Below are 24026 nucleotides of genomic sequence, written 5' to 3'. Positions count from 1 at the left end.
AAACAAAAATAGCCCTAAATATTTACCTGGAAAGTCATGCAATGAAAAGGAATTAGTTTTACTGAATGTTAAAGTTTTTTACTTATCTGTGAAACAGTAGGAATATTAAACACCAATACATGATTTTTCTCAAAGACATTTTTTTAAGTCATGCCTGGTGGTGCATGCCTGTAATCCCAGCCCTTAGGAGGCTGGGGCAGGAGGTTTGCTGTGAATTTAATGTCAGTTTGTGCTATAGAACAAGTTCCAGGCTAATGTAGACTACAGAGTTAGAAAACCTATCTTAAAAAAAAATTCACACAAACATACACCAAAAAAAAAAAAAAAAAAAAAATTGTTTAGTATAGTACATGTTCACTTCACGTGTGTGTTAGGGCCAGAACAACCTCAGCTGTTGTTCCCAAGAGTTGTATCTTTTAAGGTAAGATCTCACCAGCCTGGAATTCCAAGTAGGCTGAGCTGGTCAACTAGCAAGCCTGACTCCAGCTCTGGGATGATAAGTTATGTGTGTGCAAACACATCTAGCATTATAAAGAAACAAAAGATAAATTTTAATTCCTGTTAAAGCAACTCTCTAGCCACACACTTAAATTCTAAATGGATACAAGATTTAAAAGTTAAAAAAACAAAACACTAAAGTCCCTATGGAAAGGAAGGGGACACAGGATAATCAAATCAATCTTAAGAAACTTCCCAGTCTTAAAGCTCACTCTAAAGCCACAGAAAGAGAGACGGGGTGAACTGGCAAGTAGACTAATGGAATGAAATTGAGGAGCTGACACTCCAAATGTAAACTGACCTCTCACAACTCAACAGGAATAAAGAAAGCCTGGTGTGTTTCTCCAGTGGTATGCGTGTAGCTCACAAACACATGAAAGGGAAAAGATGTTCAGTATCATGAGAGAGATGCAAATCCAAGCCACAGTGAACTTCACACTAGCCTTTAAGGAGGAGGAAAAGAGCTAGACCCTAAATTGGCATTGGGCAATCCCAAGAACCATCACCCAAGCTTCCATTCCAGCCCACAGTAGCTCAGGGTCTGGCAGCTCTTAGAAGTATTTAGAGGACTTCACCCTAGAGTTGGGTGAAGCTGGCCCCAAGGTCAAAATCAGATGAAAGATGCTTCTTTAAAAAAAAAAAAAAAAGTATAGAGCCCAGCCATTTTTCCCTTCTGCTTTACTGGGAGAAGCCTCTGCTCTGCCCTAGCAGAGGACGGAAGATCCCCTCAAGAGAGCTCTCTCTACACTAGGGCACATACAAGTGGATTTACTCTGTGAAACTAATAAAAACCTCACCTCAGGAACCCTGTCTTGCATGAATGCTGTCCAGCCCCTTTAGAAAGAACCATAGCTTCATGGTCCTGTTTTTCTAAACTGAAAGCATTTCCATCATAATTAATCTTTATTGTTTGCGTAAACCTTTGTTTTTTCACTTTGTCTTTTTTTTTTTTAATCCCTAATGTCACTTGGCCTGTGCCTTTATTCAGGTGGGACTGGGAGATTGAGTTGAGATTGTACTTGCGTTTGTAAAGGCATTTTTGGATGGTTTTAATAAAACAAATAAAAAATGACTAGCTTTGAGTTTGAAGTATACAAAAAGTACCTCTGAAATTGAAAGTCGCCTTCAATTTTTAAATTAAAGGAGAAACTGAGCACTGTAACTTACTGGTAGAAGGCTTTCCTGGTGAGCCTGGGTTCGATCCCCAGTATTATAAAAAATGAGGGGAAGTTGGATTTAACAATGAGTCAGACAAAAATGATAAAGGTAAGGTGAGCAGTTACATCAGTGGCAATCAAATAATAGAACAGTATTTTCAGTTTGTACCCAATTAGTCATCAGTAAGGAGACAAAATCAGTGTTCAATGTTAATTGTTTGAGAATCCATTTGGTAAACAGGAGCGAGTCGCATGAACACATGGATAAGACAGGAATTTCTGGCGGATTGATCATGAGCAACACAACAAAGATAACAGTACTCACGATGTGTCTCCTACAAGGACATCAGTGACAGCATGGTGACTGTCACTAGCTCCAAGAGCCTGAGATGAATCACTGTACAAGAAATCTTGAACCATGTCCTGAAGTCTTACCATATACTTACAAAAGAAATATGGGATTTTCTTAAATTTTATAGCAGTCTTAAAATTTATACTTGTATGTTACCAGTTAGCATGGAAATACTATTTATTTCTAAATTGTAAGTAGTAGGAAACAAATTCAGTCAACTCTACTAGAGAAAAAAACTGAATTTTTTTCCTTCGAGAAAATGATACTGACTCTGTCATGTAAAAAGACAAAGACCGTACAGCCAAAATAGTAGGAATAAAAAATACCAGTGTGTCAGGCAGAGGATTAATACAACTGCAAAGTTAGCCTTGATTTTTTTTTGTTTCCTTTGTTTACTTTTAATTTTTATTTTTGAAGCCTTTTCTACACTTAAGTTTTCACTTTCACACCTGTTTTATATTTTGTTCTTTAACAAATTTTACACGTCCCTAACCACCTCTGAGAGAGTGAACATAGTCAAGGGAAGGAGGACCACAGTGAAGTCAGGAGGGTGAAATGCGTGTCCACAGCCAAGTGCCAAGACACGCCCCTCCCTGCCAGGCACACACACCCTGCGCCACCCACTAGCTTCCCAGAATGCTGAGCAGGGTGGCCTTTATTCCCAGTGCAGGAAACTAGTGGACTCTTCCCTTCCCAGGAGAAAAGAAAACTACATGTCATGAAGATTCCCCACAAAAACGTTAGTCAGATGGCTCTTCATGAGCAACCAGCATCCTATGTGCCTCAGAATTTTCTTCTGTCCCCAAGTCATATATGTGAGGTGTCCAAGGAAGACATATCAGGCCAATCCATAAAGACTAGAAAGAGAGACTGGACAGGAAGAAGGAACTTTAGGCAGCTGTTAGAGTCCATAGAGAGATGAGCCAACTGGGAAGTCAAAACAACACCACAGAGGACAACCCAAAAAGTCAAGCTATGAAATTAAAAATACACTAGTGGTGAAAATACAGAAGAAAGCCTGGGCTCCAGTCTCAGCACTGAGGTGGTGGTAGTAGCCATGTGCTTTATGTTACTATTATTAACAACTGGATTTCTTTTTGCAAAACATTGAATTAAAGCCATGTCCCTGGGATTAAAGTCATGAAATTAAGTAAATCCTGATAGCAGACATGCACAAATATTAGAAGATAAAATTAAGAAAATGTTGTAGAGAAATCCGAGACCAAGAGGGATCAGCAAGATCACAGCAAGTGTCAGACAGTAGAGGGGAAGTCAGTGCCAATCAAGCCTTAGAAATTGCCCAGGAGAAGCCAGCACAGCAGATGAAAACAGACCCAGGATGTACAGTTAAGGAAACACCATGACAAACCCACCATCCTTTGGACTTGGAAAAAGAAAATGAAAAGTGGACCACATAAAAGGGGCAGAAAATCAGAGTGGCTTCAAATTTCACAGAGACTTCATACTTACTGGGATCTTGGAAGATGAAAAGTAATACTTCTTTCTTCGAAAAGAAATTTTGTCCAGGCATGTGATGCACCTGTAATCCCAGACTCCGAGGATGAGGCAAGAGGGTCATGGGAGGGGGCTGGAGAGATGGCTCAGCGGTTAAGAGCACCCGACTGCTCTTCCAGAGGTAATGAGTTCAATTCCAAGCAACCACATGGTGGCTCACAACCATCTGTAAAGAGATCTGATGCCCTCTTCTGGTGTATCTGAAGACAGCTACAGTGTACTTATATATAATAAATGAATAAATCTTTAAAAAAAAAAAAGAGGGTCATGGGAAAATAGAGAAACCTTGACTTAAAACACTGTGTAGCCAGGCGTGGTGGGGCATGCCTTTAATCCCAGCGCTCAGGAGGCAGGGGCAGGTGGATCTCTGTGAGCTTGAGGCCAGTGTAATCTACAGAGTGAGTTCCAGGACAGCCAGAGCTCCACAGAGAAACAAACAACACAGTAGACACTGATGGCATGGCTCAGTGGCAAAGGCTCCTGCCGCCATGCCTGACAACCTGAGTTCTGTCCCTGAGACCCACACAGTAGAAAGAGCTAACTTCATCAACTTGTCCTATAACCTCCACACATGTACCATTCACACATATGCACACACACAAGTAAATGTATAATATTTTTAAAAATCAATGATGAAACTATATTGGCATATTACATGAAAATGAATAATAATAAATGCTGGTGAGAATGTGGGGAGAGGGGAGTCTGTATCTGCTGCTGGTTGGGAGTGTAAACTTGTGCCACCACTGTGAAAATCAGTATGGAGGTTCCTCAGAAAACTGAGAATAGAACTGCCATACAAGCCAGCTACTCTTGCCTAGCAAGCGCAAGGCCCTGGGTTCGGTCCCCAGCTCCAGAAAAAAGAAAAGGAAAAAAAAAAAAAAGCCAGCTACTCGCCTCTTGGGTTAGTGCACCAGAGTAATACCTGCACTAGTCACAAAAACCAGGGCATGCAGTCAACCTATGATTCTGCCTACAAATAGGTGGATAATGAAAATGTAGAACATAGACACAAGGGAAGTTTGTTGCAAACATAAAGAAAAATGAAATCATGACATTTGTAGGGGGGGAAATGGTTGCAACTGGAAGTCATTATGTTAAACAAAATAAGCCAGACTCCAAAAGACAAATCCCATGTGTGTTTTTCCTCTTGCAGAAGCTAAGTTTAAAAGACTGTGTGTGTGTATCACAGAATTAGAAAAGGGATCATGAAAGGAAGAGAGAGCTTAGGCGAAGTAGGAAATAGAGTAGAGTGCTGGGATCCACATACCAGGAAAGCTGAAGCAAGACTAAAGGGAGACAGGGAACCGACTAGGAGGAGGGGGACAGTGTGAACTGAGCAAGTGAGGCCAAAGTATTTCCTTATAGACGGGTGGCAATGCTGTAAAGAAACCCATGACTTTGTCTGCTAAACTAGTAATTTCTAAATGCTAGATTTAAAAATTATGTTGACGTATCAAAAACCATGCTATATATATTTTCTTTTTAAAAGGTTATTATCAATACATATGTGCATATACACACGTGTGCAGATGTGTGTCCATGCAGTAATTCAGTATCTCAGTGCTTGTTTTGGCCTCTGCAGTATGTGAGCGTTCAGGTGTTGTGTCCTTCATCATGTGTATTTTTCCGTGTTTCTAAGTTTCTAACACTAATCAGGTGCTATTTTTATAGTTAAGAAAAAAAAAAACCTGAAGGGTTATTTTGCTTGTTTGGTCGGTTGGTTTCCTGGGGGGGGGGGTTGTTTTTTGGCTTACTTGAAGAATTCCATCAAGTGCAAAGATGAAAACAGTAGCCACAGTCTCTCACCCAGGACGGACACTGCAGCACCGTTTGCCTCAGCTGGTTTTCTTTCAGCCCATGTAAAAATATATATAATCATACTTCTGAAACAGTAACCTTAGGTGGAGATAATGGCTGGCAGGGGTCTTCTCTTCTTTCTCCCCCTTTCCTTGAAAATTCAATGAAGCTGTTCTAAGCAAGCAAAGCTCTAGACTTAGAGCACGTCCTAGTAAGGCAGGAACGGGAGGCTCCATTTGAGTGTAGCTCTGTCTAAGTAGCACTGACTACTTACATCCTCCAGTTTGGGACAGGAAATAAATATAGATTCAGAGAAGGTAGGAAATGGCCATGTGGCTGAAGTAGGGGTGGTTCACAGTGAGCCAGAGTGTCTTGTATTAAAAGAAATACGACTTAACTCAGGCATGTGCCCATGCACTGATGGGAATGTGTCTGGAGGTCACACAAGCTAACTGTAATACCCTCAGTGGCCCAGCTGAAGCAGTTTTGAGTATCAAAACAAAGCAGCATTGGATTCTGAACTAGAATATAAAATATCCACGTGTTCATACTGATATGAGTGATGGCCTAAATAAGAAAATAAACAGTGACTCCCTAGTGGGAAGGAGGAAGGGAGGGACCACAGGACTTCTGACACACTTCCTCAGCCTTGGCTCAGTGGGGACAGCAGGGGGTCTATCATGTCTGCAGTATATCTGTGAGGAGACGTGACAAGAATGGGGTTTGTTGTTGTTGTTGTTGTTGTTGTTGTTGTTTTAAAGATTTATTTTTACTTATGCATCTGCGTGAATGTATGGCACATGTATATAGGTACCTACCAAGGCCAGAGGAAGGCATCAGATGCCTTCAAGCTTGAGTTGTAAGTGGCTGTGAGCTTCCCCATGTGAGTGATGGGAACTGAACTCTGGTCCTCTGAAAGAGCAACCAGTACTCTTAACCCACCGAGCCATCTCTCTAGCCTTACATCCCAAGGGGTGTGGGGGAGGCATTCTAGCTATAAACTGATCATTCCCCATTAAAACTGTCAATGCCATCAAAGCCAGGGAAGTCTAACACTGTCACAACAAGAGGCACTTAAGGACCAAATGTAGTGTGGTAGCCTGTATGGGTTCCTGGTTCTGAAAAGTACATTGAAGAGAAACTAAGGCAATCTGAATAAACCACAGATTTAATATGTCATTCCAGGTTTATTAATCATGACTAGTGAACCACACTAATGCAAGATGTTCATAAGAGGGAACAGGGCAGGGAGGCATAGTAATTATACTTCACAATTTCCCTAAAAATCTAGAATAAATGTTTCTCTTACTTAAAAGGCGTTGTAGCAGGTAGATATGGCTTTGGAGCGAGCAAGTTGAAACATAGTGCAGAAGTCTGATAAAGTCCTGTCCGATTGATTGGTGGAGACCTGACTGACTGCATGGAACCGGTTTCCCTTTGTGCTGAAGCACATGGTTCCACACCGGCTCTGCTTCATTTTCAGGCTCTCAGCCATTAGCCCTCCTGATCCCACAGACTCTAGGCGTCAAGTACCTAGAACAGCTTTTGAGAACAACCCTAGAGAATGGCAAAGAGAAGTCAGGGGCCCTGGGGAAGCAGCACAGTGACCCTGGGCCTGTCTTCAATTCCTTCAAGATACATTTCCTTCCTGCAGAGTAATAAAGAAGGTCAAAGTGGCAAAATTTTTCCCTCATGCCCGGCCTCTAAAAGGCCTCCGATTCCTAGCTGAGCTTTAGCAAGGCCGTGGCTCTGTAGGCAACATCTGCCCACTGTAGCTTCCTTAGCTGTCGACTGCCATTCCAGACTCCCCCACATTCTTGGGGCAAAAATTTTTTGTAGGTGAGCAAGTGGGCCATCTCATCCCACTGGCTTCTTAGTTGAAAAAACTAGATTTCAGAGAGACTGACCTTTTCAATGAATGGCCAAACCAGTGAGGCAGAGACAGGTCTGCTTCCTGGTTAGAGCTTGTCCCACTACAGCTTCCTTCCCAGAGAACCCTAGTGATGTGTGGCCCCAGCACCTCAGCTGCCTCCAGAGTGTTCCTCGGAGGTTTGTGCCATCAGCCATCAACTCCAGTCTCAGGGAGAGCATCATGAGGACTGGGACAGAAAACCCAGCTCCCTGGGCCTTTTCCTTTGTAGGTCTGAGAGAAAAGCAACAGCTCCCTTCTCCCCTTTTCAGTTTCACAGCATACCTTTGCTGTCTGATGATGACACAGCTCAAGACACTTTGTTTTCAGCCAGTTCCCAAAGGGTTAACTCTCCCAAATTATGGGGCTGGGTTAACAATAAACAGGATATCCTCCAGAAATTAAATTTAAACCGCTGTGACTCAGGCCAGCCCATCCCCTCAACCAGATTGCTGTCTGGGGGTTATTATCGGTAGTTAATTATACCGTTGGGGTTAGCACAGTGTTGGTCAACTTGGGCCAGGTGGAGGCAGCACGGGAGAATGGCTAAAGCAAAGAATGGGAGTGGAGCCTAAGGGTTGGTGATAACAGAATTGGCACTGGTCTGTCAGAGGCGGGTATTGAGAGGCTGGCTTTGGGCTTCTTCCCAGAGCTAGTCCCTAGATTTACTTACCTCCTGGAGACAGGAATAGGAGAGACACATTACCACTTTTCTTACCACTGGGATGAACCATGTTGATGCTCACCCCTGGCCACCAACTCGGACTAACGGGTTCATGTTATCAGGACCTGAAAGACATCTTTTAATAGCCTGGGTCAATCTACTCACTCCTAAGAGCCAGAAAGGGTCTTGGGGCAGCTACTTGGGCCTTAAGGCAGCCTGCTAAAGTAGTTGGAAGCTGGGCTGTGGCTCCCCTTCTCAGCCTGACCCCCAAGATCTTCTGTTAGGTTCATCTACTTCCAGATAAGCATGGGAACCTGGTAAACAGAGCTTCTTAGCAAGTTCAAGGCAGGCTTGGGCAAATTCTTTATCAAATAGCCACATTTGATCTCATCTGTTTTTAATTAATCATAAGTGCTCCGTAATATGTTGTCTCCCCTTAGCCCAGAAACCTCACAAGATACATTGTGGTCCCTTTGGGGAAACTGAGTACCTCTTACAGAGGATGAGGGATGTTGTAGACTTTTTCAAGGATGTGTTTTTAAGAATAGAGAGCCATGTTTTACACTTAGTAGTTCCTCAAACAAGATTTACAGATCCTCAAGGTGTCTCTCTTCCGCCACTTTTCCCATGTGTTTAAGTGACAGACCATTAATAGGAACTATGTTTTCAGCAGGCAGGAGTGACCAAGAGCCTGCATGGCACATGATCTGTCCCAGAACCCAACTGGGTACTATTAGATCACACGTCCCCAGGCCATGAGGGCTAGGGGACTAAGTGCTGATCCCCTCTGAGCATCCAGTCCTATAGCCCAGCCTACCCCATGTCTCACAGCATCTCTCTGTCTCTTCCTCTTACAGGATTCCATTTAAGATCGGGCAGCCCAAGAAACAGATTGTTTCCAAAACAGTGAGTAACCTAGTTCTTATGCCCTGAGACTCAGCTGTGCTTCATATGGCCTGTGCGTGGAACCTCAGCCTCCTGGTTTTTTATCTCAGTACTGGAGATTGCACCAGGGCTTTGTGCATACTAGACAAGTGTTCTGTCGGTGAACTACCTTCCCAGGGTAGAACCTGAGCACTGACAGTGCACATTTGGGAGCTGGAAAGTCAGAACCCTGAGCTTTATTCCCAGTCATTGGTTGTAGAACCTGGGGTTTGTAGGGGCCTCCTGTTCTGAGTCCTGTTGGTTGCTTCTCCAACTTTGGACAGCTGTAGACCCTCTCCATGCAAGCAGTCCTATCCCTGGGAGAGCTCTGGAACATTTGCATATACACACCTCTCCTTGCACACACACCCCTCAATAGTGCCGAAGGCCTTTCTTTCCGGCCACCTCAACTACATAAAAGACCAGACAGGTTCTCCGGGTGGTCCACTCCTTTTTGTTTGCACAGACAGGTGAGTCCCTGCCATGATCCAGTCACTCTGTGCACTGGTAATATCTTTGAACCCATGATATTTATCCCTGTTTTATGTCTGAACATAAAACAGGAGAGGAAGAGCCACAGATCCCAGAACATTGGAACTAGAAGCCCATGGGCCTTGTCTGGCCTCAGCATCTGGTTTTCCCATAGAATAGTTGAGACACGTTAGAACTGAAAATATTCTCCTGAAGAGCTGGACTCAGCACTTGGTCTGTGGCCCTGCCCACTCCGCCATCTTTGCTCTGCTCTGCTCCCACTATGTAGCCATTCTGTCCAGAGCAGCCTTCTCAGTTCCTCACACACAAGCGAGGCTTTGGGTTTTAACAGGAGTGATCCTATATGTAAAGACCAAACTCCATGGAGACAGCTCAAGTTCCAGCACTGTCCATGCAGTAGAGGCCCCCATGCCCATCCTCTGAGGTCCTTGTCTCCCCCCCCTTCTCTCCTTGGCTCAGCTGCCAGAGCTAGAGGGAAGATCCTGTTTTGGCTTGGCAGGAAGTTCAGCACATCTGACCAATGTCTCCATCTTCAGGAAGTCCAAAGTTAGGTCACAGGAAAAAAGCTGGGCTCAACTTAAAAGAGTCGCCCTCAGCCTCATGCAATGGCAGGTTGTAACAGACTCAGTGTCGCCTCCACAGCTGACCATCTGTGGAGCCTCTCTGCTAGGACCCAGAAAGTCTGGGTCTGCAAATGCTGGGCTCCAAGAAGTGAGAGGGTGTGGCTTTGAGCCTCTAGAGAGTAATCTCAGCAGATCCAAAAGAAAAGTGGTTTTGAAAAGGGTCTTTTCCCCCTTTGTTCACAACCACAAACAAGAAGACAGAAATCCCTCCCTCCACCATGACTTTCATCTTTCATCGATGGGGCTTTGATCCCACAGAGCAGGATGGGCTACAGTGCACTTTCCAGCTCCTTGGCAGAGTCTGTTGGTGGAAAGGGCTTGGTTCCTGGGGGTATTTTTTAGAGAAGGAATTGTTTATTTTGGCTTATGGTTCCAAGGGTCTCAATCCATCATGGTAGCAGATCCTAAATCCTTTACTTTGAGGAATAGCAAAGAATCCCAAGGAAGATCAAATTTCCCCACACCCTACCCTGCGCCATAGCTTCCCTTGTCCTCTTCCTACACCTATGTCCTCATTGGGGACTTGTCATCCTTTAGTCTGTGTTGTCCCTTCCCTCCAAATTGAGCAAGTATCCAGTAGTTGTTAAGGATCCAGGTAAGGGACTGACCTCCTGAACTTCTACCTGGCTCTGCCTCTATTGTCTGAGACTTTTGGCACATGCCTTAGCCTCTATGAGCCTTAGTTTGCCCATGTGTAAGGTAAGGCTAACCCTAGTACCTGTGTCACACACATGAAGAATCTCACACCAACCAGTGCAGGTCAGGCACTTAGTCCATGTCTGCTCTGTAAGAAGCCCTCATTGACAGCCGGTTTGGCTTCCTCCAAAGCCAACAAGAACTCAGCCTGTCCTAGCAGCTCCATCCCCCAGTTCAGTGAAGTTGTAGGCTAGGGCCTTTGATCTTTCACCAGCAGTCAAAGCTGAGGGGTGGCTTAGAATAGAGTTTTTGTCTGCTCACCCTGTTCCCTTCAGCTCCCTGGGGGTGTTTAAGCATCAGTAGCAGGACCCTGCCTTTTCTGGATGGGTCCTTGCTCACCTCTCCATCCCTAACACAGGCCTGGACTGTGCAGATGTCTCCAGATCTCTGGCAGCTGTCCCTGGACACTGATGACACACTTTGGGATAGGAATAGATGTGGTCGCCCAGGTTATTGGAAGTCATGGCAGCCCTGTCATGGGAAGAAATGTTCATGTTATGTTCATGGATTTTCAGAAGGATTTTGGCTCAGGGTGCCCAGCTTCCAGCCACAAAGAAAACATTGTCTTTGCTATCACTGCTTGCCTGTGCTCAGGTTACCAACATGTATTCCGTGATTGTTGGGGCTGTGGCAGGAATGGCGTGTTCTCTACAGGGGCTGACCACTGGCACTGAGACCAGGACCACGGCTTCCACCTCTTGATCCAACTTTTGCCAGTTCTCTCTGGAGCCTCAGAGTGCCTTAGCATGGAGAGAGAACACAGACATAGACATAAAAACACATACACACTCATCATATCACATATAGACACGCACGTACACACCATACATATATATATATATATACAGACACACATACATGTACACACCACACACACATAGACACATACCACATGCACATACTTATGTATCACACACGCATACATACCAACATGCACACACGCACACACACACACACACACACACACACACACACACACACACACACTAACTTGGAGCTCTTGAAGACATGGTTTCCCATGCCCTCCAAGCATGGGTTCCCAAGGTATACAGGTAAACTCAAGCCTAGTTTCCTAACTAGGTAGGTTCCTTACAAAACCAGGGCAAAGACAAGTAGCTACATTGAGCCTCTTTAACAGAAGCAAATGTCAGACTTTGGCCTCTCTAATCCTCCTTAGCCCTGGAGCATACTGAAGGGCAGATGCAGTCTGTCCTTGCATGGTGGGTCTCTGAATGCCTTCTCTGCCTCACTTTGACCTGACACACCCTAGTCCTGGCACCAGAGCCCCAGCCCTGCCTGCGGCCTCCTTTTCCCCTTTACCAGGAATTTGGGTTTGGAAGGAACTCAGCTTGTTCACTCCCTTGGCAAATGCCTTGCTCATGCTGGGCAGGCTGGCCTAGGCATTGCCCTTGCACCCTGGGCCCAGGAAAAAGGAGGGAGCTTCATCTGGGGCTTGATTCTCCCTGTGCTGCCTCCAGCAGCCTGGCCCAGCCCAATCCCCTGACAGTGCATGCACATGTGTTTACACTTGCATTGTTGACTGGCCTCCAGTTGCCTTTTGGCAAAGGCATCAAGCATTCAGAAATGTTCAGATCTTTTCCACTTGGCCCTTTCTCTCAGAAGACATGTACCTTGGAATGTGCCTTCAATGTGTCTCTTTATTCTATCAGCCATAATCTGAGGGCCTGGAATTCTGGTCCAACCCCCAAGTGGCTCTGTCTTCTGGGGAGAAAGATGTGGGACCCTTAACCATGGCTCCTGGAAGCAGGGGAGGTATTGTTTCCAAGTTCCTGTGAGGCAGCCTTGAGTGGCATCCAGCCGGAGCATGTGCCCACCCCAGCATGAGACTGAGCTTCTCCTCCCCCAGAACAACTCTACCTGGCTGGGAACTCGAAGGCCCCTCCGTACAAGCCCAAGCAATCCCCAGCCAGGCAGACCAGGTGCTCTCTGGCATCCCACACACATCAGCACATTCAGGCATTGCCAAAGACAAGGCTGGGAGCCAAAGGCAGCAGCACAGGGGCTCAGCCCCCACCACCCCAGAAGAGCAGGCTCATAGGTGTGTCTCTAGGAGAATTTGACTTGGGCTAAGAAATACTTAGTTTTCATTTTGTCTTTTTGGAAATAAATCAAATATGAAGGAAAATAAGACACTCAGCAGCCACATCCTCTGGATTATAATGGCCATAGCACGGTGACACTGCCTAGCATGAGGCTCCATACTTAGCCACATCAGGGCTTACATGGCTGCCATTTCCCAAGTAGTTCTGGCTGCTGCTCTCTGCATCCCTGTCTGTATCTCCAAGCTGCTGTGGCCTAGCAATAGAACATGAATGCACACTCTGTAATCTCCACTGTGGGCCGGGTACCTGGCCATGTGTTACCTTCCCTTAAGGAGCAATGACCAAGTAAGATCACTCTTCTCAAAGATACTAGAAGCTATTAATGTTAGAGCTCTTCTCTCCCTGCCTCTGTTCACTCTTCTCGACTGCCTTCCTGCACCATGTGCTGGAGGAATAACCAGGCTGGTCCAGCCTTTTGAAGATGTCTTTGTCATCTTCAGAGTTCACTTTCAAGAACCACACAGCTAAGTTACTGCTTCCCCCCTAAAAAAGTACAGGCCAGTATGATGGTTTGGTGGGTAAGAGCACTTATTATGAAGGCTTTGACATCCTCTGATCACCAAACTCACAATGGACAAATTCCTGAAAGTTGTCCTCTGCCCTCCATGGATACACCATGCCCACCCTTGCATATACATCATAAACACAATAATGATAGCAATAATAAATTTTTAATTACAAAAATACTTCATGATTTCATAAGTTTACAGTTTTCTGTTTAGCTATATTCATAGCCAGCCTTGCGTGCCGGCCACAAGTTGAACAGCCCTGGAAGTGCACTCCTTGAAGGCTCAGGTTCAGGGACCCTTCATTCTAAAGCAAGAGCCCACCTGATATCACACACAAGATCTTTTTTGATGTACCCCACAGGAGATGAACAGGGCCTGTGAGGAAGCTATGGCTGCAAAGGGAAGTCACTTGTTCAGACCTCACAGCTAGCACATGGCAAAACTCTCCTACTTTAGATCCACCTCTTCCTTGGTGCCTAGCTCACTCCTAGGTGGGGTCCAGTTCTGTCAGATCACCTTGGCTGCCACCAGAGTTGGGATGAGGAAGGGCACTAAGCAGTGCCTCATTCTGGAATGACAGCCGAGGCACAGTCGCTGAGACTTGCCAGCTTGACTGGTTGGCCCCTCTGGAAGGAGAGGCCTTCTCCCTAAGTCAAACACTTCATTAGTTTGGGAACACAGGGACACTGTTGTTAATGATCTGCTGGAGCATGTAAGGACTGGACAGCACTGTTGTTGCAAGCTGGGGGAGGGTGTGGAGTGAGTTTCATTAAGCGGGGAGATTTTTTCCACTGTGTTGTCATTGCCCCACTGACTGAGCTATCTACCGCTTGCCTTACAGGTGGAGAGAGACTTTGAAAGGGAGTATGGAAAACTGCAGCAGTGAGTGTCAAACTCCAGAAGGGTGAGATGGGAGGTAGCTGGGGCACATGCTTCTTGAAAGGGCTCAATCCCTGCCTCCTCCTGGCCAGCTCAGGCTCAGTCAGGGAGCCTCTCCTGTGTCCTTTGCCCATTTACAGTTAGGAACTGAAGACAGCTCTAACAGGTTGATAAGCTATAGGAAGGCCATTCCTGCACAGTCTCTGGGTGATCGGCCTCCTGCAGAGCCTGAGGTGGCACAGAGGTCTGTGGCTGGTGTTGCACAGAGAGGGCCTTCTTCCCTGCTGGGCTTCCCTGAGGCAGAGAAGAGGTGAGGCCTGAGTGCTGGAAGGTGAGTGTCCATCCCCACCCCCTCACTTTCAGGCTGGAAGAGCAGACCAAGCGCCTGCAGAAGGACATGAAGAAAAGCACCGATGCCGACCTGGGTGAGTGCCCCCATCCCCATGCCCATTGAGGCAGCAGCAGGCATAGGATGCCCTGTTCCACAGATCCTTAAGGGCTAACTCAGAAGTCACTGCTCGGAAAACACCAAGCGCTGTCCCTAAGAGGAGGCCTGGATCATTTCTCTCTGATCAGATCACCACTTCCCACAGAGTCCTGCCACTCTCCAGCTTAGTCGGGTAGGAAAACAGATGCTCCCAGGTTCCTGTCAGGATAGCACTGCAGCCAGCAGAAGCCTCTATTGCAAGGGCCTTTTCTGCCTCAGGGTCAGAGCCAGAGAAAAAAGCCAGCATGGCCTTCTGGACAGAAGTCAGCAGCATGACTTTCCCATGGCAGCAGCAGCCGAAGGGGCTATGCAGCTGATCAGGAGGGTCAGCTAAAGCTGAGCCAGGAAACCAGGATCACTCTGTCATTCCTGAGGACACAGTGGCGAGGAACCAGCAGGTGCTAGCAGACAGCCAGGGCTAGGGAGGGCTCTTGGCTGAAGTTCAGGAAGAACTAGGCCCAGGGGCCCAGCGATTAAGGTAGCTCAGGTCAGGGAGCCTAAGAGGCCATGTCACTGAGTGACAGAGAACAGAAGAGAACATTCCCATACTGTCTGCCCTAACAGTCTCTAACCGGATACTGCCCTTTAAGCTCTCTGTGCTTTGTCTGAAAAGTACCCACATCTGCTGGTCCTTGGCCCTGTAACTTGCTGAAATGGTACAGTTGTGTGTTGGTGTAAAGCCCTGAGAGCAGTGTGATCGCCAGCATGCTTCTATTCAGAGCAGCAGGACTACCACCAACATCCACAGCAGGAGCCACAGCAAGGCTCCTGCCAGATGGACCTCCACAGCTTCTCCCTCCAGAGGGAGACCGTATCTGCCTGTTACTTTATGATAGGGACTTGAGAGAGGCAGGTCTGACCAGGGAGAACCACCATCTCTCAGTGCTAGGGATTCAATAATCGGTCAAGACAGGAGCTTCCGTCCTAGGAGGGAGGGCATGTGAGAAATGAGTGTATGTGTACTATAGCACCATGCAAAGGCCAGGGCAGTGGAGGAACATAAAGGGTTGGAGAGTAATGGAGTGCTGCTTGAAGTGGGGTGAACAGGGAGGCCTCTCCTGAGTGCCATATACCTAAAGGGATAAGGGAGTACTCTATATAGATGTGCCTGGAGAGCATTTCAGCAAAGGCCCTGAGGTAGAATATAGCCTTACCTCAGTGGTTGTACTCACTGACTCAAAGGCAGAAGTAGGCTTGAGGGCCCATCTTTGGTTCCTTCAGCCACTCCATGTAATGATGTGGTGGCCACAGTGCTTGTACAGCCTCAGAGGAATTCCACCTCCTGCATGTGTTTTCTAAATTCAAGACTGGCAGAGCATGTGAAATGTCCACCATTAAAAAGAGGGGCTCGCTGTGTCAGTCACCTGTCTTGGGGCAGAAGGTTTTTTGGTTTTGTTTTTAATCCTCTTTTTTTTCTTTATTTTGTAAATTATGTGTGTGTTCATGTGGGTATGTGCGCATAGATTCTGGTACCCATGGAGGCCAGCAAAAAGCATCAGATCCCCTGGAGCTGGAGTTATAGGCAATTGTGTCCTTAACCACTGAGCCATCTCTCAAGCCCGCCTGCCCACGCCTTGTCTGTTTTCCTGGTTACTCTAAGCTAGAAAGCAGCCAAGGGAGTCTTCACTGCACTAACCAGGCTTGTCTCATTGTTTGACCAGCTGCCCCAGGAGTAGAATCCCAGTTGGGTAGCACCATGGTATCCCGATGCCATCTGAAAGGTCATAGGCTGATGGCAGCACAGGGTAGGTTGGGAGTCTATTGTGATTCCGTTTGCTGTGCAGTGAAAAGGGCCCACAGACCTGGAGCTGCCTCATTTTTGCCAGGTACTAGTCCTTGGCTGGCTAATTATACCTTTATTCCTTCAGTAGACACTTTGAACAGCTTCTGATGAGAAAGAGAAATGCCTCCCCAGGAAGCAGCTGCTGCCAAGGGCCTGCTGGAACCACCGTCCAGTGTTCAGAAAGCCATCCCCCTTGTCTGTGCTGCTGAGCTTCCCTGCCAACCCCAAGGATGTGGGATAGTATGAACATGGCTTCCACCTCCCTTCTGGCCCCTCCTGTCTGCAGAGTAGGCGTGTCCTGAGCCAGGGGTCACGTTTGGGGCCAGATCTGTTAAATGACTTTTGGGTCTGACTTACATGGAAGGCTTTTGCCTCGCTCCTCACTGCCTCTCATCCAGGGAGTCACTGGGACCTGCTCTCCAGACAGCTGTGATAGCAGAGTGGAAATGGAGTGTTTCATAGGGAGACATCAGACATGTAGACATAAGGACTCCGTGAGACAGACACCTTGGCTGAAGAAAGACTTGTCCAGCAGTAAAATTGGGACCGAGGGGTGACTATTGAAGCCTAGGACCACTGGGTCCAGATCAAGGAGCAGAGCACCCTTCTGAAGGGCAGCTTCCACTAGCACACACACTGTGCATTCAGGGTCAGGCTCATGGGTGACAAGCAGGGTGCTAGAGGACTAGTGATACCAGGCCTGACTTTAGCATTCTGAGGTCCAGAACAAGGCCAGGAATGTCTGTGACACATTATGACACCAGTACAGTAGGACCAGGAACATACTGAGAGCCACTGACCCAACAGTTGAGGAAAATGAGCTATGCCTTTCCTGACCTCAGGTTCTCCCAGGCTTCCAGGACAGGTCCTAAAATCCTCTCTGGTGATCTACACAGAGGATCTTCCTTTCAGTAAGATGATGAGACTTTGGGAATTTCCAGAGTGCAGTTTCTGAAGACTTGACGGCTTCATCTGGAAGCTGCAGTGAGAACCTCAGAAACACAAGAGGAGGTCCAGGATCCTTAGTTTCCCCAAGTGTCAGACTGCCAGTTCCAGGTGGTAGACCATGTGGGCCAGAGACTCACTACTCGGTCCCTGCAGGGCAGAAGGGCTGTGGCCTGGGACTGGGATCCAGAACCTTGTGCTGCACTGTACTTCAGACCTGGCTGTGCCCAGGGAAGTGGCACAAGTGAGTGCAGCACCTTGACTCCATGTGACTCCAGCAAGAAGAGGCCTGAGAATGTGAGACTGTTAGGATAGGTGGGGAGAAAACCTTCCTCTAGCCAGTGACTGTTACAGTTTTGATTTGGTATTTGGATGTTTTGTTTTGTTTTGTTCTCTTTACACACTGGGGAAAGAATAATAATAGAAGACATTTTCAGATGTTTGCAGTTCTGAGAAGACTTCTTTTGACAAGGTTGTTTGTAATCATTTCATAACTGTTTGAGAATCTATTGCTTCAGCATTTCTGAGAGTTTACCTTTCTGGTCCCCTCACACAGTAGGCTTGCTGTGCTGGTAACTGTAACCCCCAACATGATGGGGACTTCTAGCAGGGCCTAGGCTCCCACAAGGCCCTTCTCCGGGAGCTGGCACTGGGCATAGGTGGGCTATCTGTTCCACTCATGGGGTGGCAAGGAAGCCCCGCCTGTAATCAGCTAGAGATGGGTCTCTCTGTATCCATTCTAAGACACTTTTTCAAGTTAGTGTCCTTACAACCACAGCTCTGTCACACTTGCTAATATGGTGGTTTGATGGTCAGCATTATTTTCCCTTCTCAGTGGTTTATGCAGTAACAGTGTGCCTTAAAATCAATAGCATCTTAAATGCTGCGTCACTCGAGTAATAAACAAAATTCCAGCCAAGTGTGGCAGTGCATGCCTGTAATGCCACCCCTGAGCAAGCTGAGACGGAAGATCACTGCAGATGAGAGGTCCATTTGGGCTACATAGCAAGGCCAACCTGGACTACGGTGCCCAGTGGAGTTTAAAAAAATGATAACAGCAATAACAGAAACATCTGTCTTCTGCTGCTTCTCAGTCTTCTTGGCCAAGATCATCTCAAAATTTTTGTCTTCCGCTCTGATACTCAGCCAGATGTGTTCAGAAACTGGTGTGTGCCATGTTGAGCCAGGTCCTTCTCTAGGCCCTCTGCCTACTCTTTCATGTGCAAATATGGGGTGCTAAAATGAGCCCCAGATCAAGAACCCCAAAGCTTCCAAGGGGTCTCCATCCTCCTTGGTGCTCCCTGTGACTTCCAGACAACCCACAATACCTCAAGCATTCACCCTCTGTCCAGGTGTGATAAGTGGGCCAGCCCAGTGTACAGTAGAGTATAGAGAGTCCCAAGCGGGCAAGCAGCCTGCCTACAATATAGGTTCTTGTATTCTGGAATTATTGAGTTAGCATCTTTGGAGCAGAAATGTGTCACACAGCATACCATCCTCCTGATTGGTCCTAGAACAGCCTAGGAGTTTTGCTATCCAGCAATATAGTACTACATGCATAGGAGTTGAGAAACACTCAAGACCATGTCATGTGGCTTTTGGAACCTTGTTGTTCTGGTAGCTATAGCATGGGCAGAGGTTCTGAGGTCAAGGAACACTAAGGAGACCTTCAACCATGTCCCTCTGGGAGCTCACAGAGCTGTTAACTTATTAACAGCCATGTCCAAATCTGCTGTGAAGATATCCCTGGACCTCCTCTCCAACCCGCTGTGTGAGCAGGATCAGGACTTTCTGCGCATGGTGACAGCCCTAGACACAGCCATGAAGCGGATGGATGCTTTCAACCAGGAGAAGGTGACCAGGTCTTGCTGCCAGTGACCTATGTTCCTCACCCCTTTCCCCTTGGACCTAGCTAGATGCAGTGACCATAGATTGAAAGTGGTACTGGGCTTCAGCCTTCTGAAGCCTGATAACCTCAAGCCCACTCTTCCCAAACCAGGCTGCTCAGATGCCCATGTCTCCTGTGCTTACAGCAGCTCTGTCCACCCATCCATCCTCCCACACTGAGCAAAGCCATTACAAACCTTTGCCAGGAACACTGACAGGAAATGTGTTAACCTGAAACCAGACCCTGCCCTAGGTGTGGCCCTCAGGATTGGCCTCTCCGCCACCTCTGGCAGCAGAATATGGATACTATACTGCCTGTCCCACTCCATCCCCTTGCCCAGCTCTCGGGGGACAGCAGATCAGCTAGCCACTTGGAAACAAAGTCTAGCAGTGTGGCCTCTGAGGAGCCTGGGACCTCCTCTCTTAGGAAGAATCTAAATCTGTATTTTTCTTTTGACAGGTGAACCAGATCCAAAAGACGGTGATTGAACCCCTGAAAAAGTGAGTAAGATCATCCAAGGAAATGGGCCTCAAGGTACTTGTGGGGACAGCAGATCAGCTAACCACTTGGAAACCGAGGAGCTTGCCTAGCAGTGTGTCCATAGCTTCCCATGACAAGGAGCAACAGGGATGCCAGCCATACAGCCTGTCCTGTGGTTGAGGCTCCTGGTTGTTCCGGGTCACCAGCACTGTTCTAGTCACAGTCTGGGGGCAGGGAACTGCTAATTTCTATGGTGCCAGACACTGCCCTGGTGGTCTTTTGGCCCCATCCCCTTTTGCCTCTGGTTGGGCCCCGGGAGGCCCAGTGCTGGCTGATTTCAACGTGTAGAGAGTCTGGCCAGGACTCAACAGACATGAGCAAGGCCTTTCATCTCACAGCCGGCCTGGGATGCAGCTGCCTGCAGCACTTTGTGTTGGAAACGTGGGGGTGGCTGCACATGGGGAAGGGTGCAACAGCAGCAGCAGCCACCGAATCCTGCTTGGGAAGGTTCCCTCACTCATGACCTGTGAGAGCAAGGAATTCTGTGAGACTCATTTTTTGGTCCTGCAGGCCATGGTCAAGGATCAGACAGGTTTGTCCCGTGGGTCCCCAGGGGAGGAGACTGGCTCAAGCCTTGCCTTGAAGCTCTGGAGTGCTTCCTCTCTCCTGGCCTCTCCCCGCCTGCTCTGACCTAGAAAGGCTCCCTCTCCGCCCCAGCAGCTGCACTTTATTACCTCTTCCGTGGTGGTCCCTAGCAATTGCCTTGCCAGGGCGGCAATGAATGAGCCTCTGCTTCATTATCATTAGGCTAAGATCAAGCTGGAGGGAGATGAAGAAAGCAGGTTTTGATCCTACAGTCTTTGGGTGTTGGGGAGTGCAGAGTTATTCCTTCCCTGTTCAGGTCCAGGCATAGGATTAGGACAAGCCCTCCTAGCTTTGTCAATGCCCCTCCCCAACACAGGATGACACTCAGAGCACCTGCAGCTGCCACAAGGCCAGGCCTGATCCATGCCCACCACCCCAGCCTCATCAGCCTGGGCTCTTGCACCCCTGCCTCTCAGCTAGAGTTCATCTCCAAACCAAAGAACCCTTCATGAGGACCTGAGTCTGGTCTGGTCTGGTCTTACAGATGGACGGAAGGATCTCAGAAAAGTGCCTCTGTATCCAGAACCCTGGTGTGCCTGAGATGCAGGCGCCCAGAGGCCGCTGTATGCACCCAGAGTTGGCAGAATATGGCAGGACTGCTAGCTCAGAGAACTAGGGGGTTGACTACCTTCTCTATTTCACAACCAACGAGGCGGCATTGAAATCGGATCCCTGGCTTCTTCAGCCAAGTAGAGAGAAATCCCGGCTGCTTCCCACCATGCTAGCAGGCCCACCACCTGCCAGGAAGGTGGGGGCGTGGCAGAGGGGGCGGCCACCATCTCCGCCATGGATCCGCTGACCTCTGTATGAGCCTCAGGCCTGGCTGCCTGGCTGGCTTCTGCAACCCACAGCCAGCATACAATCCCCCATGACCACATAAACCACCACTGCCTGTTCCCTCCTCCCCACTTGCTTCCTCGAGCCAGGAGAGAAGTTCCCAGGGACCCCAGCACCGGAAACCGGAAACTGGAGCTTTCCTGTCCTCTAATGAAGATCATGGCCACCATGTCGCCCCCAGTATCCCCCACAAAGGGGGCTCGGTCTCTAATCCCCCAGCCCCTGGTTGTTCACATGTCGGATGGGGATGCTTTCAATTTCCCTTTCCTGGTGGGTGGAAGATCCCGGCTGTGTGGGCACAGATGAGGAATGGCAGGCATTCCCCACCAGGCCGGCTGCTCCCAGCCTACCTCCCAGCCGGCCTCTTTCCCTCCCCACTCTCTTCACCCCATGCTTTATCTCCCTGGGGAGTGAGTTTGGTGTTCAATCCTATGCCAGGCAAGAAACGGGTACCTCCTAGGTTGGGCTCCCTGAAGCCCTGATGTAGACCTAGGCCCACCTCCCATCCTTGAAAATCTTTGAAAATCAATGTGAATCAAATCTATGCACTTACAGACTTGGAACTCAGGAAGGTGGGTCGGGTGTGCTTGCTGCCACATTGAGCAGGAGTGTCCCAGCCACCCACGCTGGCCTGAGTCCGTTTCCTCAGTAGAAAGAAAGCCAAACTGATTCCTTGTTGTAGAGTTGGTACCTAAAAGCAGGGCTAGATGAACTAAGTAGCCATGAAGCATGCAGATGTATGATTTGAGCAGGGCCAGGGAACAGAGTACGGCCCCTCTCTTACCACTAATTATCAAGGGATAGCTGAGGCAGAGGATTGGACTTTTCCACCATATGTCTTTGGAGAAGACAGTAGAAAATGCAAGCTTTGTGCTTTAAGGAGAGCTGGGCCATCCTTACCAGGTCAGCTAGAACCTGGGGAAAGTCCAGACACAGAGGACAAACCTGTACCTTGTGCACTAGCACCCCAGCCCTAGCTAGTCCACATGTAGAGTGGATCCTGCTATCAGCTACCTGGCAAGACCTGTCCACAGCTAAGAAGTAAAAAACAAAGTGAGCAGGACTTCCTTCCCCCATCACCTTGGGGCAAGCACTCTTTCTATGAGTGACATTAATAGCCCCCTCAGATGGAAAGAACATGACACCTGTCCCTTGTCTCTGGGGCTCCCAGTCCCTGGTCCAAAGCTACCTAGATCCCCCTTTGTTAGTGATTCATCTACAGTTGCCTCAGCTACTAACAAAGCTCAGATCTCAATCAAATCTTAATTTGATTGAGAAGTACTGCTGTAGAACGTAAGATCTAAGGAAGACCTTCGAGTTCCCAAGAGTCAGGAGCCACTAGCAGGGGCAGCAGAGCCAGTCGCACCTGCAGAGGGTAGTGGTCTTGATTAAGTAGCGCTGTATACACACCACTCCCCTGTAGTCCCTGGTCTGTAGCAGCCTTGGTCTCCCAGCTCTGCACTTTCATGCACACTTGCACCACTGTGCCTTTTGTGAACTGGCCAAGTCGTGATAGATATAGTATTAGTGTTCCTGGTAGGTGTGACTTGGTCTTGAAGAACCATGGAAAGGGGCCAGGACTGTGGACTAAGGTTTAAGTTCTGCTGAGACTAGCAATGCATCTAGAGCTGTGTGACCAACTAACATTGCACCTAGGCTATTTCACACCCGCAGGATACCCTTCACATATTGTTTTGTTCCTTGTGATATACCCCACTCCCCATAGGTGAATTCCAGTGCAAAGGAGAAATTGTGAGGACTGGACAGAAAACTCTTCCACCTCTGCCTTCTGCCTGTCTCATTCTTACCCTTTCTCTGACCCTGGCCCTGAGGCCACCCAAAAAGCAGGCTGCTTTTGACAGCAAGGCCAGGCTGCTAGGATCCTTTGTCCTCTTGGGATAGAGGGAGGGGCAGGACAGGAGGTTCTCAGGCGTGAGGCACCTGTTCCCTTGAGCCACACTGCCCAGCTGCCCAGGAAGGGAGAGGGGCTCCAGAGCAGCTGAATCACTAGGTACAGCTGTCTTGACATAGGCAGTGTGACTGGCTCCTCCCAGCGTGACCTGGTGGGACCTGGTCCCTACATCCACTTTGCACATTTCCCCTGATGCCTGGCCAAGTTTATATTCATTACTCCCATCTGTGTGTCCCTGACTTGAGGCTTTTCAGCACCGAATTTACAATCATGTCCTATGAGAAGCAAAGGTAGGAATCATGCCTCCTGTGGTTGTGAACCTACTGAGGACAGCCTAAGCATTCTGATGTCCTCTCAGCTCTGGAGCATGTGAAAGGCTGGCCTCAGCCACTGACTGGTGTCCCAGAGAAGAGATGCTCATCCCCTGACTTCCGTTTGTTTTGTTACACTCTCCACCTAGATACGCTGACTCTTGTGGTCCAAGGTCAGCAGCTGTGTCTCTCCATCTGAGTGACCAGAGGTGTTGAATCTCTTGGTTGCTTGTCTATGTCGTACCAGGCTGTCAGAGCTCCTGGCTGGCACAGTGGGCACCACATGGTATGGTAGGAAAGCCTGGCACAGCACTAAGGCCAACTACATGTCCTCACAGCTTTGCAATCAAGGGATTTACCCCAATTCTCACTCACAAGAGACCTTTGTGCAGAGTTACCTCACCTCCACCCCTCATCTGTGTCAAGAACATTTATTCTTGCCTGGGTCCCCCAAAAGTGGCTCTCCCCTGGGCCTGTCTAAGATAGATGGCCTTTCATGGGGAAGATGGATGATGGTTACACTCGAACACCAAAACACTTCAAATGCAGCCTTCTCCGCATGGCCAGTCATCTGAGTCATGTTTTCAGTCATGTTGG

The 24026-nt window shown here is 48.0% G+C and overlaps 1 protein-coding gene across 1 annotated transcript in view; it reads left to right on the top strand.

Moving 5' to 3' along the window:
- The window catches only part of Bin3 (bridging integrator 3), a 37975-nt gene that overhangs the window by 10131 nt on the left and 3818 nt on the right, over positions 1-24026 (top strand). Inside the window, exons 2-6 of the mRNA XM_032917190.1 lie at positions 8753-8801; positions 14104-14144; positions 14505-14566; positions 19074-19210; positions 19704-19744. Of these exons, the coding sequence (XP_032773081.1) occupies positions 8753-8801; positions 14104-14144; positions 14505-14566; positions 19074-19210; positions 19704-19744 (330 nt within the window). The remainder of the gene's footprint in view (positions 1-8752; positions 8802-14103; positions 14145-14504; positions 14567-19073; positions 19211-19703; positions 19745-24026) is intronic.

The sequence above is a fragment of the Rattus rattus genome, chromosome 12 (assembly GCF_011064425.1).
Source record: "Rattus rattus isolate New Zealand chromosome 12, Rrattus_CSIRO_v1, whole genome shotgun sequence".
NCBI classification, from domain to species: domain Eukaryota; kingdom Metazoa; phylum Chordata; class Mammalia; order Rodentia; family Muridae; genus Rattus; species Rattus rattus.
Note: the sequence above shows the minus strand (reverse complement) of the source record. Positions and strands in the feature narration are given on the sequence as shown.